Below are 20,263 nucleotides of genomic sequence, written 5' to 3' on the forward strand. Positions count from 1 at the left end.
ATTGTGAATGATTATTTTGATTTAGGTACTTTTGGAGAATGTTGGCGAAGAATTGGACGCCCTCTTGGAGCCTCTACTCATGAAACAAACTTTCAAAACAGGAGGTGCAATTTGTGTCAAACTTGGGGATGCAGTTGTTGAGTTTAATCCAAAATTCAGGTTTGTTCTTCCTTATCTTATACTTTTATACTATTCTCCTGTAACACATTCCTTATAAATAGCTTATAAATGCTAACAAGTTGAAGTTTGAAGTTAATCTCAGTATGATAAATTATATGGTGATTACACTATGGTAGGTTATAGCATAGAGAAACAATAGCGTAAGTAGATATCTATCATTTTACAAAGGCGACTTTCAAGAAGTATTTAAAGCCTAGGTGATGATGATGGGATGAATGATAATACAATGGAGGTAGAGTTATGAATGAATAAAAATGATAGACTATGCTATCCACTTGAATTGATTTGAGTCCACTTTATATCCCATGGTCAAAAAAATCAAATCAAAAATCATTTATTCTTCAAAAAACAAATTTACAGTATAAAATACAACACTTTCACAAAACTTGTCTAACCTAATCCTTATATGACAATTTACAAGACACATTGAGAAGAAAAAATCCCTGCAAAGGTTTAACCTGAGCGCAGGAATGAGTCGCTATAAATAACATAATAACAATATCGAGGGAAACAGGATGTTGAAAAACTACTCTATAAAATGAAAGAAATTAATATTAAATATACAGACAGTTAAAGTTAATTGCAATAATTCGTGAAAATAGAAATGTACAAAATATAAATTACAAATATTGAACAGCAGCACAACTCATGATTATAAAATGATGATAATCATAGCATATAATTTATGTAAACAGTATCCACTATGCTTAACAATTTGAAATTTATATACAATATAAAAAGAAATGGAAAATCACGTAGTTTAATTCATGAATCAGTTCAAAAAGCATTGAAAATAAGAGGGAAAGGTATTCACTACAAAATAATACATGATTCAATAGTTACAAAAAAGTTTGATATTTGTTATTTCTAAAGGTTATTATAACTTTGGAAGGAGAAAATCTTTGATCAATACAGAAAGTATAGGATCTATAATAAATGAATTTTACTTGTATCAAAATAGTTTTTCATTGAGCTTGAATGCTACAATACATTTATCCAATTCATGCCTAGTTCTACTGTTTAATCTGAAATTGACAAAATCAAAAGGTATATGATTCAGTAGTCTTTTAGCTACAAAGACAAACTGCCTACAGCACACGTCTAACACTGTACGATCATTCTGAAAAGTAATGCTAGATGGTCTCAAATCATACATCTCTCGAAGTCTGAAGTTATTTTTGTTTTTTATTATATATAAGAGAAGACTCTTAGTATATAATTGTCTGACAGTTAATACTTCGAACTCATTGAAAAGATCACTGCTGGGGTAACGTCTTGGTTTGGAAGTAATTGATTTGATTAAAAATTTTTGTATGGTGAATAATTTATTGAGATGGATGTTTCTGGCTCCTCCCCAGGCTATTATACCATATTGCAGTACTGATTGGGCATAAGCAAAATAAACTAGACGAGAAATATCTTTATTCTTTAGCATACCAATATTGTGAAATTTAAAAATTAGATACCTCAATCTTCGACATAAGCTATTTATCTGTATATCCCATCTAAGATGGCGGTCAAGAATTATGCCAAGGAATTTAGTTTTTGTAGCACTCGCTATTATCGGGCAGTCACAGTTCACCAATCTGTTACTAAGACAGGTATGTGAATGAATTTTAATATTGTTGAATTGATTAGGTTGGCCGGTTTGATTTGGAGAGAAAGTTAAATAAGTACTTTTTGTGGTGTTTAATGTCAAAGTGTGGTGATCCAAGTATGCCTTAATTTTACTGAGACCATTTTCACTAACTCTTTTCATGTCGTTCCAGGAGTTAGTGGTGAATAGTAAAGTAGTGTTATCAGCATATGATAAAATTTCACAATTTTCTATTTCCAGGTTAAGCATGTCATTAATATAGATGAGGAACAAAATTGGTGATAAAACTGTACCTTGCGGGAGCCCATAGTCTGATAAATTAGCTTTACTTGTAACACCATCCATAGCCAGAAATTGGGAACGACCTTGCAAATAATTCTTGAAAAGTTCCAGGGGTACACCTCTTATGCCTAGGCATTGCAGTTTTTCCAGAAGCATAGAATGTGGGATAGTGTCAAATGCCTTACTCAGGTCCAGGAAGACTCCCAATGTCTTTTTCTATTATTAAAATTATTATATAAGATCTCCACAAGTTTGACAATAGCATCTTCTGTGCATTTACCTTCTTGAAAACCAAACTGATTTTCGTGAATAATATTGTGTTTCTTTAGATAGGTTAGCAGACGGCTTTTAATAACTTTTTCTATTATTTTGGAAAAAACACTTAAGAGACTAATCGGCCGGTAATTTGATGGATTTTGAGGATCACCAGACTTGAACAGTGAGACGATAGAGGCTACTTTGAAATGTTTAGGGAAAACACCCTCCACAAAACACTTATTTATAATAGCTGCTAACGGTTTAGCTACAGAATTAGCTATTCTTTTGAGAGTCATGTTTGATATTCCATCTATACCGGAAGCTGAACTGTTTTTAAGTGAGGCAATGAATTGTAAAATTTCTTCCTCGTTGGTAGGAAATAGAAAAAAAGAATGCGGTGAATTAGTATTTCTGTGTGCAGAGTGTGTGCGATTGTTGCTGTTGGATGCTTTCAATCTCTCTGCAAAGATTCTACCTACATTAGCAAAATGATTATTCAAGACTTCTGGGTCAATTACAGGATTAGATGTGTTCTGTTTACTGCCTATCATCTCATTTATGCAGTTCCACGTTTTTTTACTATTACCCTTAGATTCTTTGATTTTATTTTTGTAATATTTCAGTTTACATTGTTTTATCAAATTATTTAATAAGTTTCTGTATTTGGTATATTCTCTTTTGAGCCTGGTATTAAATGGTTGTTTAGTGAGCATCTTGTGCATTTTATCTCTAGTGCGAATTGAGTTAATAAGTCCTTTAGTAATCCAATTTTTTAATGGTCTGAGTTTGTGAGGTATTGATTTTTTTGTAGAGGCATTTTGTATGTATGTATTTATTTTATTAATGAAAACAATAGTGGACTCTTCAGCAGCACCGCAGTAGACATCAAACCACTTTTCGGAATTCAATCTCTCCACCAGAGATTCAAAATCAATCATAACTCTGTGATTTGGAACTCCTTCGGTTACCACGGCACTGGGCGTGCTTAGTTGAAGACATGTAGAGTAGTGATCGCTTACATTAGTTTCAAAAATAATACCACGGATTTCATTTGAATCGAATGTAGTATTTTTTAAGAATATATGATCCAAGCATGATACTGAATTGAGCTGTACTCTGGTAGCCTTGTTTATATACGATTTGAAACCATATGTGGACATGGTGTTAAAATATTCGTTGGTTGTTCTACTGTTGGAAATCAAATCTATATTCAGATCACCAAGTAGCACGATATTCCTATGATCACGAAAATTATGTAAACATTTATCTAAGCCATCGATGAAGAGATCAATATTCGTAGACAGAGACCTATAAATGGCAAACATAGTCAGCTGAACAGCCTGATTAGGCAATTGAACATCAAGTATGATAGAATTCGACTCATCAAGTACATAATCAGGTTGGTAGCACTGGGCTACCTTGTTGGTTTAAAGTATTTGGTGCTCTGTAATTTCTCTCGTTTACGTGCTAATTAGTGGAAAAGTTATCCTATAGAGTACAGTGATTGTAATTATTAGGTTGTGAAGTACCTGTTTCGTGAATCCAATATTTTCAAGCGTGGGCTGGGGTGAAAGCGTTTACTTCTGAAAGTGACCCGTACAACGAAGTTTTGACTCCATTTTGTGGTTGGTTTTTGCTTGTTGTTTGTTTACGTGTGATAAATCGTGAGATTGAGGCCTTTTAGGGTGGATTTCAGTCGAGTATGATAACGCCGGTTGAAGCCGACTCGAACTGATAATCTATCTCTATAGAGCTGTCAGAGCTTCACTCGCGATCAGCTGATCTACCGCGTCTCATCACTATGGCAACGGCTGACGCTTTACTGTGAGCCAGGCAGTACCGTTACCGTTAACCTATCATTGCAAACTGCGCAAGTCTGCTATTTCGGCGGCAGTTTTTGAAAGCTACTTGCGGCTCCTATTCGTCTTAACGGCGGTATTGAAAATCCACGTTACACCTGTCTTAATTTGATTCTCTCTTCCTCTTCCTATATTCCTTTTCTTTTCAGGAGCTTCCTTATTTCCTGCTTTGACCGCTCTCTTAGCGCATTCTCTTCCCTTATATTTTCCTTTTACCCTAGTAATGGAAATACTGTACTAGACATCAATCATTTTCAAAACAGGTAACTCTTTATAATTTTGATCTTTGCTTACTGGTTGGACTTCTACTGCAAGAGACTATCAAAGAAAATGGCAGATGACATTATTAAATTCAAAACTACAAAGGGCAAACCGGGAATTATTTACAAAAGCCAAAAGTACCGTTGTTCTTTTCGCTCAATTGCTACCAATACTATCACATGGAGATGCCTTTATAAGGAGTGTTCGGCTTCTATTAAAACAAAAATTTCTTGTGATGGAACTGTGGAGGTATGTGGTGCGCACAAACATCATAATACAGACCCAGATCATGCTTCGCCACCTCTGCCTTCTCCAAATAGTTCTCATGTTAGTGATGCTACTGAACAGGAAAGTGTATTAGATCAATCGTCCACCTCTGAAAGCCCTGCTCATGAATTCTTGGATGAAAAGTTGCTGCTTCTGGAGGAAGAAAATGAACAGTTAAAAAGTCGACTTCGGGAGATGGAGGTGCAGCGGAATGCCGCCCTGAATCGGTCCATTGAGCTGGATCTCCAACGGTTGCAGCGTATTGATGCTGCAAGTGCCAAGGATGCAGAGACTCAAACTGATGCTGATACCCACACCGCCAAAGCCCAGGACGGCACAATGACAAAACGGTTGTCTTCATTTATCAACAATTGATGTGTCTAGGAATGAAGCCAAGGAATTCATATCAACACTGCGTCGTAGGCTTCAAGAGATGAGGCATACAAGAGTTTTTGTCTTTGATGTCCCCTACAGATATGATCTTCCTAAATGGTCTTGTGTGAATGAAGCTATTACGTGGACGAATAAAGAGATTGATAAAATAAGTAAGCATTTTAAAAATGTTACAGTTTTCAAGTTGAGTGGGCTTGGAATCGAGTTTCATACACAGCATGGTCTGCACCTGAATTATTGGGGTAAAGAATATATTGTCAAGTGTATTTTAAATGAGCTGAATTATAATTCAGTTGCTAGCTGTAGGGAGCCGATAATTCTAAAAAACTAGGAGAGCTATCCGATGTTGAGTATGATCAATTTCGGATATCAGATAATGGGTGTAGTTCTAAAGAAAATGATAATTCAACTTCAATATCATTGTGTGAAGATTTGAGCATTTTATCTCATATCTCCAGGCCTATCAATAACAATTCACGAGCAAACTTGAACAACATACATAAGAAAAAAACTGAATCATGTAAAAGGTATATCTCTATTGTTGGTTGGAACACTCAAGGATTTAATAGTAGTTATGATGAACTGACATGTTTGATAAAGGAGAGTTCATTCGATATAATATGTATAAGCGAGCATTGGTTAGTAAATACAGCTGAGGTTGAGTCTATAGGTATTCCTGGATATAAGATTGCAAGTTACTATTGTAGAGCCAATATGACTAGAGGAGGAACAATGATTATAGTTAAGAATTGTCTTGATACTATAAAATTAAATAAAATTAATGAATTGTCTGTAGAGCATGTTTGTGAAATATCAGCTATTGAGATTCCTATCCTTAATGTAATATGTTTGTCCATATACAGACCTGACACTAATCTTGAATTGTTCTTCTCTGTGTTTGAGGATGTATTATGTTCGCTAAATTGTGGAAATAAGTCATTGATAGTGTCAGGAGACTTCAATATCAATATCAAAGAAAGCAATAGAATTACAAGGAGTTTACTGGCTCTGACTGAAGCCTTTAACTTACACCCTGTAACCTTTGAAATTACCAGGCCAGGAAGAGATAATAGTGGAACATGCATAGATAACATTTTCACAACAATTCAAGAGGAGAATCGCATCTCATCGGTTCTGCATACAGTCATGTCTGATCATGATGCAGTTGTGCTGAAAATTAACAATGATGGTCAAGTACCAAGCCCTGTTGCATCATATAGATTTCTTAGAGTAATAAATAGTTCCCACTGTCAACATTTCTGTCATTTATTGAATAACTTCAATTGGTTGCCAATTTATACTTTCAAAACAATCACTGAAAAGGTAGAGTATTTTTTCCATCATTTCATGCAACAGGTTGAGGTAGCCTTCCCAAGTAGAAAAATAAAGTGCAAGGGACGCTTAAATGGTCAAATAAACAGATGGTATAATGCAGAGTTAAAGAAGCTTAGAACTCAGTGTCTGACATTGTATAGAACGTATAGAGATACTGGAATAGAGAGGTATAATGCAGAATACAAATATTATAAGAATAAATATAGAGCTGCAATACATAATACTAAGCTTGAATACAACAAAAATTTTATAGGTAGTTCTAATAATAAGGCTAAGGCGATGTGGGATATAATAAATAACTCTTTGAATAGGAAAGATAAGAAAGAGCCGGCAGGAAGAGATATATCTCCTGATATGTTCAATAATTTTTTTGTAAATAGACACAATATAAATTATAATGTCTCTGAGTGTAATAGTAGAAATGATGTGCCACTTTTTAATCATAATAGATGTATAAGTGAAAAATTCAAGTTCCCAGAATTCACAGTTACCAAAGTGTACAATACCTTGATGAAGTTGAAAAATAGCGAATCGTATGATGTATATGGTTTAAAATCATTAATAATAAAGATTGCAGCCCCTTACATAGCGGAAATTGTCACCTACCTGTTCAATGAATGTATATATAACTGCATCTACCCAGATTTCCTAAAATATAGTAAAGTATTACCAATACATAAGGGAGGCTCTAAAGGTGACGTCAGAAACTTTCGACCCATAACCATCATTCCAATTTTTGGTAAGGCTTTTGAATACCTAGTTAGTGAACCTCTTGTACAGTATTTTGAAGAGAATAAACTTTTTAGTTCAAGTCAATTTGGGTTTAGAGGTAATTTGAGCACAACATCTGCCATATCTGAGTTTGTGGAGTTTGTAATGAACGGAATTGAGGACAAGAAGAGCAATGTTGCCAGAATGTACGATTATTCATGTGCTTTTGATACGGTCTCGCATGAAATACTATTAACAAAACTTTCTGCCTACAATATTGACCATAAAGTATTGAAGTTTTTCAAAACATATCTAGAGGGGAGGTTCCAGTCAGTTTACCATTGTGGTCTGAGTTCTGATTTCTTATCAGTAGAACGAGGGGTACCTCAGGGATCTATACTGGGACCAATACTGTTCTTAATTTATATTAATGACTTACCTACTTACTTGGAAGGCAATGGAAGAAGAATATTTTTAATTCTGACTCTTCCTTCTATGTATGTCCTGGAGTGTCTGTGTTATGTCAAAAAGAACCTGGATAAATTTAGCCTCAACTCTGATAGGCATACATACAATACAAGAGGGGCAAGTAATATAGGTGTCGAATTGTGCTCTTCCAGCGCATCATTGAGAAGTTTCAGGGCCCAATCTCTCAGATTTTATAATGCCCTTCCGTCATTGGTAAGAGACCTAGATGCCACCCAATATAAAGATAGAGTTAGGAAAGGCCTAATAAGAAGTGGACTTTACAAGGTACCTGAATTTTATAAAATTTCACAGTCTATGTAAATCTGTTACTATTGTGTATGTTTAGGCTGTGTATACTTAGTTTGTAATCTTGTTTAATAAGTTGGAGCGTTTCGTGTGTCTACTTTTATTGTATTGGCACCGAAACCCCACTTCAGAGATAGAATCATTTGATACTCTTATTTTCCAAGAAGGATTTTGCCTCTTGTCTAATAAAAATATTCATCATTCTACTCTGGATCCTAAACTAACAAATTTACCATTTTCATTAAGTTGACAATGCGTTGGCAATAAATAAAATACATTGCATCTGATTACGTTTATTGAAAACTTTTCAAGTTTACAAAATAAAAGAATGTTAAACAATAAAAAACTTATTACTACCAAACCTATACTCTGAAATATGTTTTCTTTTTGACAAGACCTAATTTTTAAAATAATGAACAAATTTTGCTGATTTTCTCAAAATAGATTAGATTAATTAATTTTTACTCACGTGAATTTAGCCTAAGATTCCACTTTTAATTTTAAACACCTTAAAAAATTTAAATTGACACTTTCAAAAGTTACATTAACAAACAAATTTTCTACTTTATGTTTAATTGAACAAATAAATGAAATAATAAGCTACTAATTAAAATTTTACCAATAAATGTGGAGCAACCAAATTTTTTGTTCTAACTCGTGGAATCTCAGGTGAAAAAAGGTACTGAATCAAACAGGATATATTATAAACTTCCTTTACCTGGAGCAATTAAATCTCAATGCTACTGAAATCTGAGTTATATAATTCAATGTATCAACCAAATAAAAGTTAAATTTTAAGTTATAATCTGGTTATTTAATTTGTACACTGTCAAAACTTTATAAAAAATTAAATAAACTATTGTTACAATTCAAACGAGTTCATTTATTCAACCTGATTTATTGACATTAAAAGGCGGCAAGTTTAAAATTTTGTTTTGGCGGTACGAGATTGACAAGTTTGAACTACAAAATTAATTCTCTCTCAAGTTAACTTGATAATATTTAATGTGACATTTTTCATTATTTTTTCTAACATTACAAATGCCCGCCTTCAACAATAAAAAAAATTATTTTCAATTTTGAAAAAATTTAAAATTGATTTTTTTTTTTTTTATAAGTGTTATTACACAAAGTATAGAAATTCTAAATCAAGATTATTACATCGAATATACTGAAATAATTATTTTTTTTTATATAAAGCAATTGCATTAAATTCTCATAGCAAAATTTAAGTATGTCAAGAAATATTCAAATGATTATTAATTCATATAAGAAAATTACAAAATTATTTCCGTTACATTTTTATGCATAACAATCTAGAATGTATTTTGTTGAAATTTTCATCAAAATGAATACCTTATAGATATAAACAAATGTCAAACTGTAAGAATAAAATTCCATAAGTTAATAATAAATGAATATAGATTATTAGAATACAAAACAAATATGGAATAAATCAATGATGTATAGTGGATATATTCATGTTATAAAAAACATTCTCAAATACTCATACTCAATTATAGTCTATTTACGAAGAATAGTTCAATATATGAAGACACTTTCAATATATTTACGTCGATGAATGTTTTTTGCGATGAAATGTTTTATGTGATGATCAATGATGATGAAGAATGTTTTTATTCCAATGAATGCGAAGATGGTAGCAGTATAGAACTCTAGAAGTTCTTGTAGACCAACTCGTTCTTGAAGTACCATGGAATTGTAGTCATCAGTCATCATTGAAGAATTATAGTCACAAATTGTAGACATCGCAAACATCTCGTTTCATTTTTCTTAGTGCTTCTAAAATTTTTTAGGAGTGATTTTTTCTTCTTTTTTATTCTCGAAGATAATATATCAGCATACAGATTTCAGACACATCTTATGCAGTAATAACTTGTAGATACATCGTGAATAACTTGAAGATATTGTAGATTTCAGTCATGATTTTTTTTTTTTTTTTTTTTTTTTTTTTTTACAGCATCGATGAGAAAGTTCATTTGATAGAAGTTCTTGTAGAAATAACTATTTTATTCGATAGTTATTACGAGTTTTGAAGATCAATTTGACATTTTGTAAAGCAGGAACATTGTTTACAAAAATCCATTAGACTTGGTTTTATGCGAATCTCGAAGATCAATTTTAACAATTTTTTACAACTGGAACATTTTTGGATTTAGACGAAGATGAAAGTTCATTTGCAGGCACATTCGTAGATACATCTCGTTATTTTTTAATCACTCATTTCTTTTACTTCTCACTTTTACATGTCCATACTCGTTTAGATAGCACTTTTATTTGTAGTTGTAGTTGCATTATGTGCAAGTGGAAAATTTTGAAAGGATTAATTTAAGGAATGGAGTGAGTTGCTAGAAAGGATTCACTGTTGCCAATATCCAGAAAGGAATAGCTTTTTTAAGGTAAGGTAAATTTTAGGTAAAGGTTTCTTGCAATGCAAAATCTTGAAGTTCTTGTGACTATAATTTCTGGAACACTCTCTATGTGGAATGACATCTTTACGCTGTGGAATGGAGTTAGGCCACATCTCAGCTTGAAGTTCTGCGACGAAGTTCCATACCACTACCATTTTATTTTCAGCAATTTCGTTGTCGTAGAATATTGAAGATTCGAAGATATCATTCACATTTGTATTATACGTTGCAGTGTTATTCGATGCACTAGTAGTCACTTTCACGTCAAGAATGTATGAGCATTTAAGAATAAAAAATTACTATTTAAATTTTTAATAAGAATAAAAAATCTATATATATATTTTTTAAAAGATAAGTTTTAGAATTGACTATTACTCAAAAATATAGTTAAGTTGATAAATCATCAGTCATATTTCAAACAAAATGAATCATGAATATTGTAAGTTCATGAATTTATCCACAAATTTCAAGTAAATCATAAAATAAAATATTGACAGAAGAGTTATACTAAATATTTAGATAGGATATTAGTGATCAATAGCATATGAATCAATTTTAATTAAACAATATTATTATTTCAAGTACGTACACATTATTATTACTGAATACAAGTGAATATAGAATAAATATATCAATTAACAACAATATTATATTATTTATTCCTTTATTTAAATCGTTTCAATGGTTTTCAGCAATTTATTTTCAATTAATTTGAACATTCATTATTTTATTAATCATTAATGTCAATCATTTGTTTATGAATTTACTATAAAAGTAGGAATTTAAACACAATGAAATTTAAATATTACTTATAATTTTCCAAAACTTTCAAAATACGTTTCATCAAGTCATTTAAATCATTGTATTACCAACACAAGCTACATGGTCATTCATAAGCACAAATTACATTACACAAAATTTATGAGCATCCCTTAAGACTTCAAGGTCAGGATTTCTTACTCAAAATACAATTATAAATCAATAATTACTAATACTAATACATACCAACAAGAATACTAAACAACAGTACCAATACAATAGATTTCATGACTCAATAAAATTTGTTTGAATTACATTATTATTTTAAACAAAGTTTCATTTTCTTCAGTTGATTTAACAAAGTGTTATAGTATTCAATTGCATATTTTTTATTTTAGAATGATTCTCAAGCCATTGATCACGTAAGTTTAGAAAAATTAATCATCTTTATGGTAAAAACGCTTCATCATAAACTTATTTACTTTCAAAATTTTTCCAGTTTTTATTTCTTCAAGTTCATAACAACCCTTTCTTAAATCTTTTACTACAACATACGGTCCCTTATATTTTGCACACAGTTTCGCAGATATTTTCTTCAATTTGTTAGATAGAATGTAATTTTTTATCAAGACTTGATCACCTACATTGAATCTACATGGATTTTTATTTCTCATATTCTGTTTAAATCTTCTGATTACTCCTTTATTTTTTATATTAATTAATACTCTTCTATTTCTAAGTTCTTCGGGTTCTAGTTCAAATTTATTATCAGGAGGAAATCTAATACTTTTGAAAACTAAATGACCTAATTTTTTATTCATCATCATCTCTACTGGAATCTGTCCTGTTGTTTCATGAAAGTTACAGTTAATGATGTATTCTTTGTGATGCTCCATATCCAGGCGGCGGGTAGTTGAACTGCTGCGGAAACATCATTGGATTTCTAGGATGAAAATTACTTGGTTGATTCATGTTTTGATTCATTTGATTCATGTTTGCATTATTTGATTGTCTACGATCTTCCTGACGTTGTTGATAACCTGATCTTTGAAAGTTGTTATTATTTCTTCTATTATCAAAATTATTGCTTCCTACCTGATCAAATCTTCGATTGTCATTTGACTGATTCTTATCTTGATTTTCTTGATTGTTTTGATTTTTGTTCACCCTATATTCATCTAATAAACTGAATGCATCCAACACCTTAATAAATTCTTCTGCATTCTTTACATTTCTAACAATTGCAGCGGTAATTATATTTTCATTGTAATGATTTTTCAACATTTCAAAAATTGTGTCTTTGTCAATAGCCGGAATTAAATTTTTACAGATGTTAAATTCGGAAATAAAATATTCACTTAAAGTTAACTTACTACCAATGAGGTATTTTCCAAATTGAAGTTCTTGTCGTGCTTTCTTCTGGATGTCTTGCGACCACATCTTCGAGATGAATTTGTTTTTGAAGCTTTCAAAACTGTCAATATCGGTTTTTACAAAATCCCACCATTCTTGTTGTTGATAAGTTTTATTCAAATTATTGTCCAAAATACTTTTTATTTTTCCCCATTCAGTAATATGGTTACGAGATAAATATTCAGTTAAGCTATTGATGAAGTTCATAGGATTTCTCCTGTCAATCGACATTTGAAATTCGTATTTGTCAGAAGGAAAGCAATTATTTACTTGCGGTACAAAGTTCACTTGTGATGAGATTTTTTTCTGTAATTTATCAACTGTTTCACTGTTTTTCTCTACATTCAACTGTAAGGTACAGACCTTGACAGCTTCTTCGTTCTGCCTAACTTCCAAAATATTCAGATTCTTAGTGATCCTATCTTCTAATTGATTTGCATGGCTGATTGTTGGTGAACACTAGCCCTAACATTTTCCATCTCTTCATTAATATTATTAATTTCATCTTTCAATTGACTTGTATTTTTGTTCATTGTTTCGGTTACCTGACCTACTTGTACCTCAAGTTTTTTAGTTTTGACCTGCATTTCTTCGATTTCTTTGTTATTTTTCATACAGTATTGATCTAACCTACTTTCTTGTTTTGTAATTTTTTTGTCTAGTTCTGACCTAACCTTCTCAATTTTCTTGTCCTGGCATTCAACTTTCTGATTTATTGTTTGAAACTGTGCTTTTATTTCATTAAACTTCTCATCAAACTTATCATTTTGTCTGTTAAGTTTTTGGTTTAAACCATTAATTTCATTTTTTACACTGTTAATTTCACTTTTAATTTCATTTTTAATTTCATTTCTTGCTTCATCTTGTTTTTTAAATTCATTTTTTATACTTTTGTTTTGTTCTTCAAGAAACTTCATCAAGATATCCATTTTAGAATTTACATTATAAGTGAATCGCTAGATTGAGCAATAGAATCTTCAATGTTTTGTTGAGCATCATTGTTTGAATTATTGACTTGATCATTTGAAATCTTTAAATTTGAATCATCAACTTTTTGTAGTTCAGGTTTATTACAATTCCTATCGTTTTGATCGAGGAAACCAACAAAATCTTCACCTAAGGATTCATTTGACTCTACTAGGGTTAAGTTCAGTTGTTCTTGCGACTCCATATCACTTGAATTCAATACAATAGTATCATTGGATGTATCAAACTCTTGCATTTTACTTTCCCTATCTTCTAATTCATCTACCATTATAGTATCTTTGGACGCTTCAGATTCATGAATCAATTTTTCCATTTTGGTTGATGTCTTCGTCTTACTTCTTAGTAGATAGTTGTTCATCAGAACGCAGTATTTTGAATACAGATATAATCATTTACAATGTTTTCTATAATTTACCTCGCATTTCAACTCAATGAACTTAACTGATTTGTAATCTAACCTAGTCAAAATCATTCAAAGTATCTCTTAGCGTCACTATCAAATTCTAACCTAACCATGAACTTTTCAAGTTTCAACATTTATTATTTGTGGTCTTTGTGAATATTTTGTTCAACTTTTTGTTTACTTTTTGAATACTTTGTGAGTTCATTTATTCAACCTGATTTATTGACATTAAAAGGCGGCAAGTTTAAAATTTTGTTTTGGCGGTACGAGATTGACAAGTTTGAACTACAAAATTAATTCTCTCTCAAGTTAACTTGATAATATTTAATGTGACATTTTTCATTATTTTTTCTAACATTACAAAGTAAATTTTAGATGTAATTGTGTTTTAGCTGTGTAGACTCTTGTATTGTTAATTATTTTGTATTATTTTGTATACTTGTGACGATGACCAATGTTTTTTGTAAACCAAATGGTAATAAATATATTATTATTATTATTATTATTATTATTATTATCAATTTTTTTAACCCTCAAGAAATCTTTCAGGAATATGCAGATTCCATTACATTTATTCAAATTCCCTGGCTGATTAATAGATGAATACCCATTTAGAGAGAAATCGAAAGAATGTTCCTCATTAATCCATGTCTCTGTTAATATAATTACATGAAAATTAACTTTACTATTCTGAATCATAAATGCAAATTCATCAAAGTTCTTATTTATGCTACGTATGTTCATTTGGAGAATATTAATATCATTAATGCATGCTCGGTTTGCACTATTGCAGGGATCAAAAGTAAATAAATCCTCTATTAAAGTGTCATAGCATTCATTAGCTAGTTCATCTTCAAAATTATTAATGATAGCCATGAAATAATATAATTGAAATAAGACAAGTTAACAAGGTTGAAAAAGAGTACTGAATAAAACAATTTATTGATAAGAAACGTTCTAATATGCTAAAGTTTGTAAATGAGAAAAAATATAGAAATATATGATTTTGATCAATACTAAGTTATAAGGAAAATAATAATTATTATTCAACTAAGAGACTAGTTTTCTCAATTTTTTAAGAAAGCTGAAAAAGTAAAAAAAAAAAAAAAAAAGTATGTCGAAACTCCGTATTCTGAAGAAGAAAATTGAGACGATTTACCATCTCCAATCAATTCATTCACTTAAAGATAAGCTAAAATAAAATCTATGTAGTAAGACCGAAATATCGATACTCGATTAAACTTCATTCATTGAAGCTGATTTATCAGTAAAAATGAGTAACTGTTGCAGTACTATAACCGAGAAAGTATAACTGATAAAATATTCGGAATAGTTTTATCTTATCACTAGAATTTTACTGTTCATTGACGGTAAATACAATAACGTTGATGATCTTAATCACAATTAAAGACATATCCTTCCTAACACAATTCGAACAGAAAAAAATGAAAAAATCGAAAAATGGAATATAATTGTAAAATAGAAATACTGAATTCATATCAAAATCAAAACGTAAATGCTCTACTAAAACTTATTAAAAGAAGACATGTCTTATCGAAAGTGAGTTATTATTAATAGTTTTAATCATTAGTTGAATATTTCTCCAGGTCATTTACTCCTGTAATACGCTCAACCTGAGATGAAAGGTCCTTTCTAAGGTCCTTACCCACACGAAGGCCAATTTACCTTGCTTTTTGAGATTTCTAGCCAAACCTAAAAGTTTTTTATTGTGAGGAGCCAAATGTTCGTTAATAAAAACGTGAGAATCCGGGAGGGTGCTCTTTATTTCCGTAGACTTCAAACCCTGTTTCTTTTTAGCTGCATCCAGCCACGCTATCTTGGATTTTCTCGCCACAAATTTGACTACAATGTTGCTTGTGCCCTTGACGTTAGGAACTCTATGCGCAATCGAGATGTCTTCTAGTCGGTGAGGAACCTTTATCACTCGAGCTACAGCCTCCAAAACTTCGTAGATATCTTCCTCATCCGTCAGTGGAATGCCGGTGATTTCAATATTATCCAATCTGGAGCGTTGATGAAGGAAATTGATTTCATCTTCCAGTTTGCTATTCCTTTCACTCAAATAGCTGGAAATTTTATTCAAATTAGTGAGATTATCCTCATGTTTAACGGATGTTTCTTCTAACGTATATTTGGATTGCTTTAATAGTTCAACATCTGCACTCAATGCATCAATCTTTGGCTCGAATACAGCTCGAAGCGCAGTTATTTCCTCTAGTACTTGACTCAGTTTAGCTTCAAGTCCCGCATTCACGTATTCAGCACTACCGACGCAATCATCACATTTCCAGGCTGCTTTGACTTGAGAGTTCATTTTTTTGAATTTTTCTATGTTACCAAGTCTAGTGCAATGTGCATGAAAACAGAGTTTACACTTACTACATTTAATACCTTCGTTTGTTGTAAATTGCACTTCACACTTCGAACACATGGACATCTTGAGACAGGAACACAAAAAATTATTGATTGAGAGAATTTAGTTTCAAAATAATTAACGGGTTTCGACACACGAAAAACAACTAGCAGAATACCATCTTAAACATAACCAATATTCTGTACAGTTCACTCCGCACTTATCTAACTGCGATAAGAGAGTCTAAAAACACGACCGTCCTTCGTCGAGGTCTGATAGCAACTGATATAGTATAGGGAGTTTATGTAGGTAGTAACAACAACTTTTACTGTTAACTCAAGTCTATTATTATCGATTACTGTCGATTATTGTCCACTGTTTTGTTGGGGTGAGAGTGAAGGAACGGCACAATATGAGAGACTACCAGCGTTACACAGCTTCACAGCGTTACACAGCTTCACAGCGTTACACAGACTTCACAGGTCTTATTCTATGGATGGTCTATTGATCTTGATCTTGAATGAACTCATCCACAGAGTACAGGGTTTTGGATGCCAACCTCTGTCTCATCCTTCATATTGGCCCATATGAATAAAACCAGAGCAAATGCTCATGAGCAAGAGCATGGAGCATAAGGTTTTGCTCATGAGCTCAAAAGCATTTGCTCATTTTTATATGAATAAGCTTTACCTTATACTCTTACCTTATGCTCCTGAACTTTGGAGCAAATGCTCAAGTATTTTAGAGATTTTTCATCAGCTGATTCGCTTTTGTAGCCTTAGTTTGTTCTTATAGCTCACGGAAGCGCTAAATATGCAAATAGGGTGCACCGCTTGTGTTTACGTCGTCTGCTCTGTTTTCTATTTATGAATAGAGTTTTAGGTTAGTTGAGTTTAGAATTTTGAAATAATAGCGTGAAAAATGTCATCTCTGTAATAATCTTCATCATATTCTTATAATATCAAAAGCCTTCTTATAATCGTCCACACTCTCATCTTCTTAAATGCCTATCTCCTATTTTGTGATGACTATCTTTTGTATTCATTCCTTTGTAGGGATAATGGTGATATATATATATCATGGTTGAATCTAATAAGAGTTTTATAGTTCTCAACTATTGGTTGTGATCGTATCTGGTATAGTTTCCTCTTCCTCATACGGATTAGTTGAGCCATTTTACTATGAGCAAAAGGTGATAAGCTGCTCTAGACTAGACTCACCTTTTTTGGAGCATTTGCTTCAAAAGTTGAGCAAATGCTCCAGTTTATTCATACAATTTTGAGCAAAAGCTTTTACTTTTGAGCAAATGCTCAAACTATTTGTTTGATGAGCATGAGCAAAAGGTTTTGCTCACGTTTATTCATAGAAAATGAAGCAAATGCTCTATATTTTAGAAGTATAAGCAAATGCTCAACTTTATTCATATGGCCCATTAAGTTTGCATGTGCTGCTTATATTGCATTTTCTATTTTTTCTTCGTCATACAAAACTGCAACAAGTGAATAACGCTCCTGTGAACTGCTTCAGTGTCAACAATGAAGCAATCGAGAACAATTAATCAACTTTTCTAATTGATAACAAATAATATTTCTATTGCGATGATGCGATCCTAAGGGAGATCTCAGAGAGCTGCACGAAGCCACAAACAGTGTTGAGAACTGGTTAAAGCAGCTAACAATAGAATTGTGAGTGCCTCTGGAAGAGGAACTGGATATTTTTATTTTTAAGCTAGACCTAAAACTGATTTTTTTATGTTTTGAAGACGAATGTCTTATTTCTATTGCCTGAAAATTGTGTTAAGGTTGATGTTGGCATCAAAAATATACGATTGAATGAATGAATTGCAATCAATTGCTTGCAGGTTCTACATATACTGAAGCGTTTCATTGAAAACCTTTGCTTTAAATCTCTACATAATAAAGTAAAACGTCTAATTTGAAACCCTTTGCTTTTCAAGCTGTACGTGATATAATAGAACGTTTCATCTAAAACCTTTTTTGCAGGTTTTATATAACAACGAAGTTGAGGAATCCCCACTACCTACCAGAGATAGCAGTTAAAGTAACGCTCTTGAACTTCATGATAACTCCAGTCGGGTTGGAGGACCAACTATTGGGCATAGTCGTTGCTAAGGACAGACCTGATTTGGAGGCCGAGAAAAATAATTTGATTGTTCAAGGTGCTGAAAATAAGAGGTGAGAGGATTGATCATGTGATGAGTGATTATGATTGTCTGTTTACTTTTTATGAATCACGATTTGGTATTTACCGGTTATATATTTATTCAACTTGAATGTGATTCATTTACAATTATATGATCTGTTTCAATGATTAAATGAATGAATATCCAATTCAGTTCATTTCCACATGAAATTACAAGTTGAAATTACTTTTTTTTTAATTGTAACAATATTGAAAAGTGTAATCCCCAAGAAGACTATAAATATGTGAATAATTATAGTTATGTTTTCAGCTATAATCCAATGATATATAATAAATTCTCCTTTAGTAACCTAATAGTTTCATCCTTAGTACCGTGATGAATCTGTAGAAATGAATTTAAAAAACCTAGAATATCCAAAACTTGATCAAACCTATTTGAATTTTTCTCTGACCACGCTCCTCTACCTCTACTACCTGTGTAGTGGGATTGTGCATCTCCTGAAGACAATATATTATTGTTTCTATAATTATTAAACGGAAATCCAAATTAGATAATAATCATATTTAAATAACTATTACAATACATTTGTAAACCTTATATTGCAGCATTGCTCCTACAGTGCTGCCAGATTCAAGATAATCCAGAGAGTCTTTGAGCTAATTGTGTGAGAGAAAGAGCGAAAAAGAGAGCGTATGCCTTTTTATAGAAACAGCATGAAAACGGCAAAAATGTCCTTACAATGTCCTTACAATGTCCTACAGTGTTGCCAGATTTCACAGAATCCAGAGAGTCTGTGAGCTAATTGTGTGAGAGAAAGAGGGAAAAGTAAGCGTTTGCCTTTTTGATAGAATAAGCATAAAAATTGCAACAATGTGCTCCTACAGTGTTGCCAGATTTCACATAATCCAGAGAGTCTGTGAGCTAATTGTGTGAGAGAAAGAGGGAAAAGTAAGCGTTTGCCTTTTTGATAGAATCAGCATAAAAATTGCAACAATGTGCTCCTACAGTGTTGCCAGATTTCACAGAATCCAGAGAGTCTGTGAGCTAATTGTGTGAGAGAAGGGACGATAAAGAGAGCGTTTGCCTTTTTGATAGAATGAGCATAAAAACGACAACAATGTGCTCCTACAGTGCTGCCAGATTTCACATAATCCAGGGAGCCTGTGAGCTAATTATTGTGTGAGAGAAAGAGCGAAAAAGAGAGCGTTTGCCTTTTTACAGAATAAGCATAAAAACGACAACAATGTGTTCCTACAGTGCTGCCAGATTTCACATAATCCAGAGAGCCTGTGAGCTAATTATAGTGTGAGAGAAAGAGAAAAAAACGAACGTCTGCCTTTTTTATAAAATCAGCATGAAAAGGCAACAGTGGCCATTAAGCCTCGTGCTGCAAACTAAGGTTTGCAAGGACTAAAAATTTCTTCCATCTTTAAATATATTTTCTTATATTTCAAGGATGTTGAAAGAGATCGAAGATAAAATTCTGGAGATCCTGTCAACGTCAGAGGGGAATATATTGGAGGACGAGGAGGGTGTCAATGTGTTGAGCTCTTCTAAAATCCTGGCCAATGAGATCAACGAGAAGCAGGCAGCTGCTGAAATCACCGAGAAGTCGATTGATGTTATCAGACACGCCTATGTGCCAATTGCAGTGCATTCTACCATCTTGTTCTTCAGCATAAGTGAGTGAACAACACAACACCGTTTAATGTATTAGTTAATTTATTTATTTATAAAGGCAACTTTCCAGAAGAATTTTAAGCCTATATAGTTAGGTCCACGTTATAATGGCAGTGTTTGATTAGCAATGGCAT

General features: G+C 32.2%; 1 protein-coding gene across 1 annotated transcript in view; it reads left to right on the forward strand.

The window, feature by feature from the left end:
• LOC111047953 (dynein heavy chain 7, axonemal) overlaps nucleotides 1–20,263 on the forward strand; it is a 207,161-nt gene that overhangs the window by 129,827 nt on the left and 57,071 nt on the right. The window contains exons 49-51 of the mRNA XM_039422913.1: nucleotides 26–159; nucleotides 18,289–18,480; nucleotides 19,905–20,131. Of these exons, the coding sequence (XP_039278847.1) occupies nucleotides 26–159; nucleotides 18,289–18,480; nucleotides 19,905–20,131 (553 nt within the window). The remainder of the gene's footprint in view (nucleotides 1–25; nucleotides 160–18,288; nucleotides 18,481–19,904; nucleotides 20,132–20,263) is intronic.

This window comes from Nilaparvata lugens, chromosome 3 (genome assembly GCF_014356525.2).
Source record: "Nilaparvata lugens isolate BPH chromosome 3, ASM1435652v1, whole genome shotgun sequence".
Taxonomy (NCBI): Eukaryota; Metazoa; Arthropoda; class Insecta; order Hemiptera; family Delphacidae; genus Nilaparvata; species Nilaparvata lugens.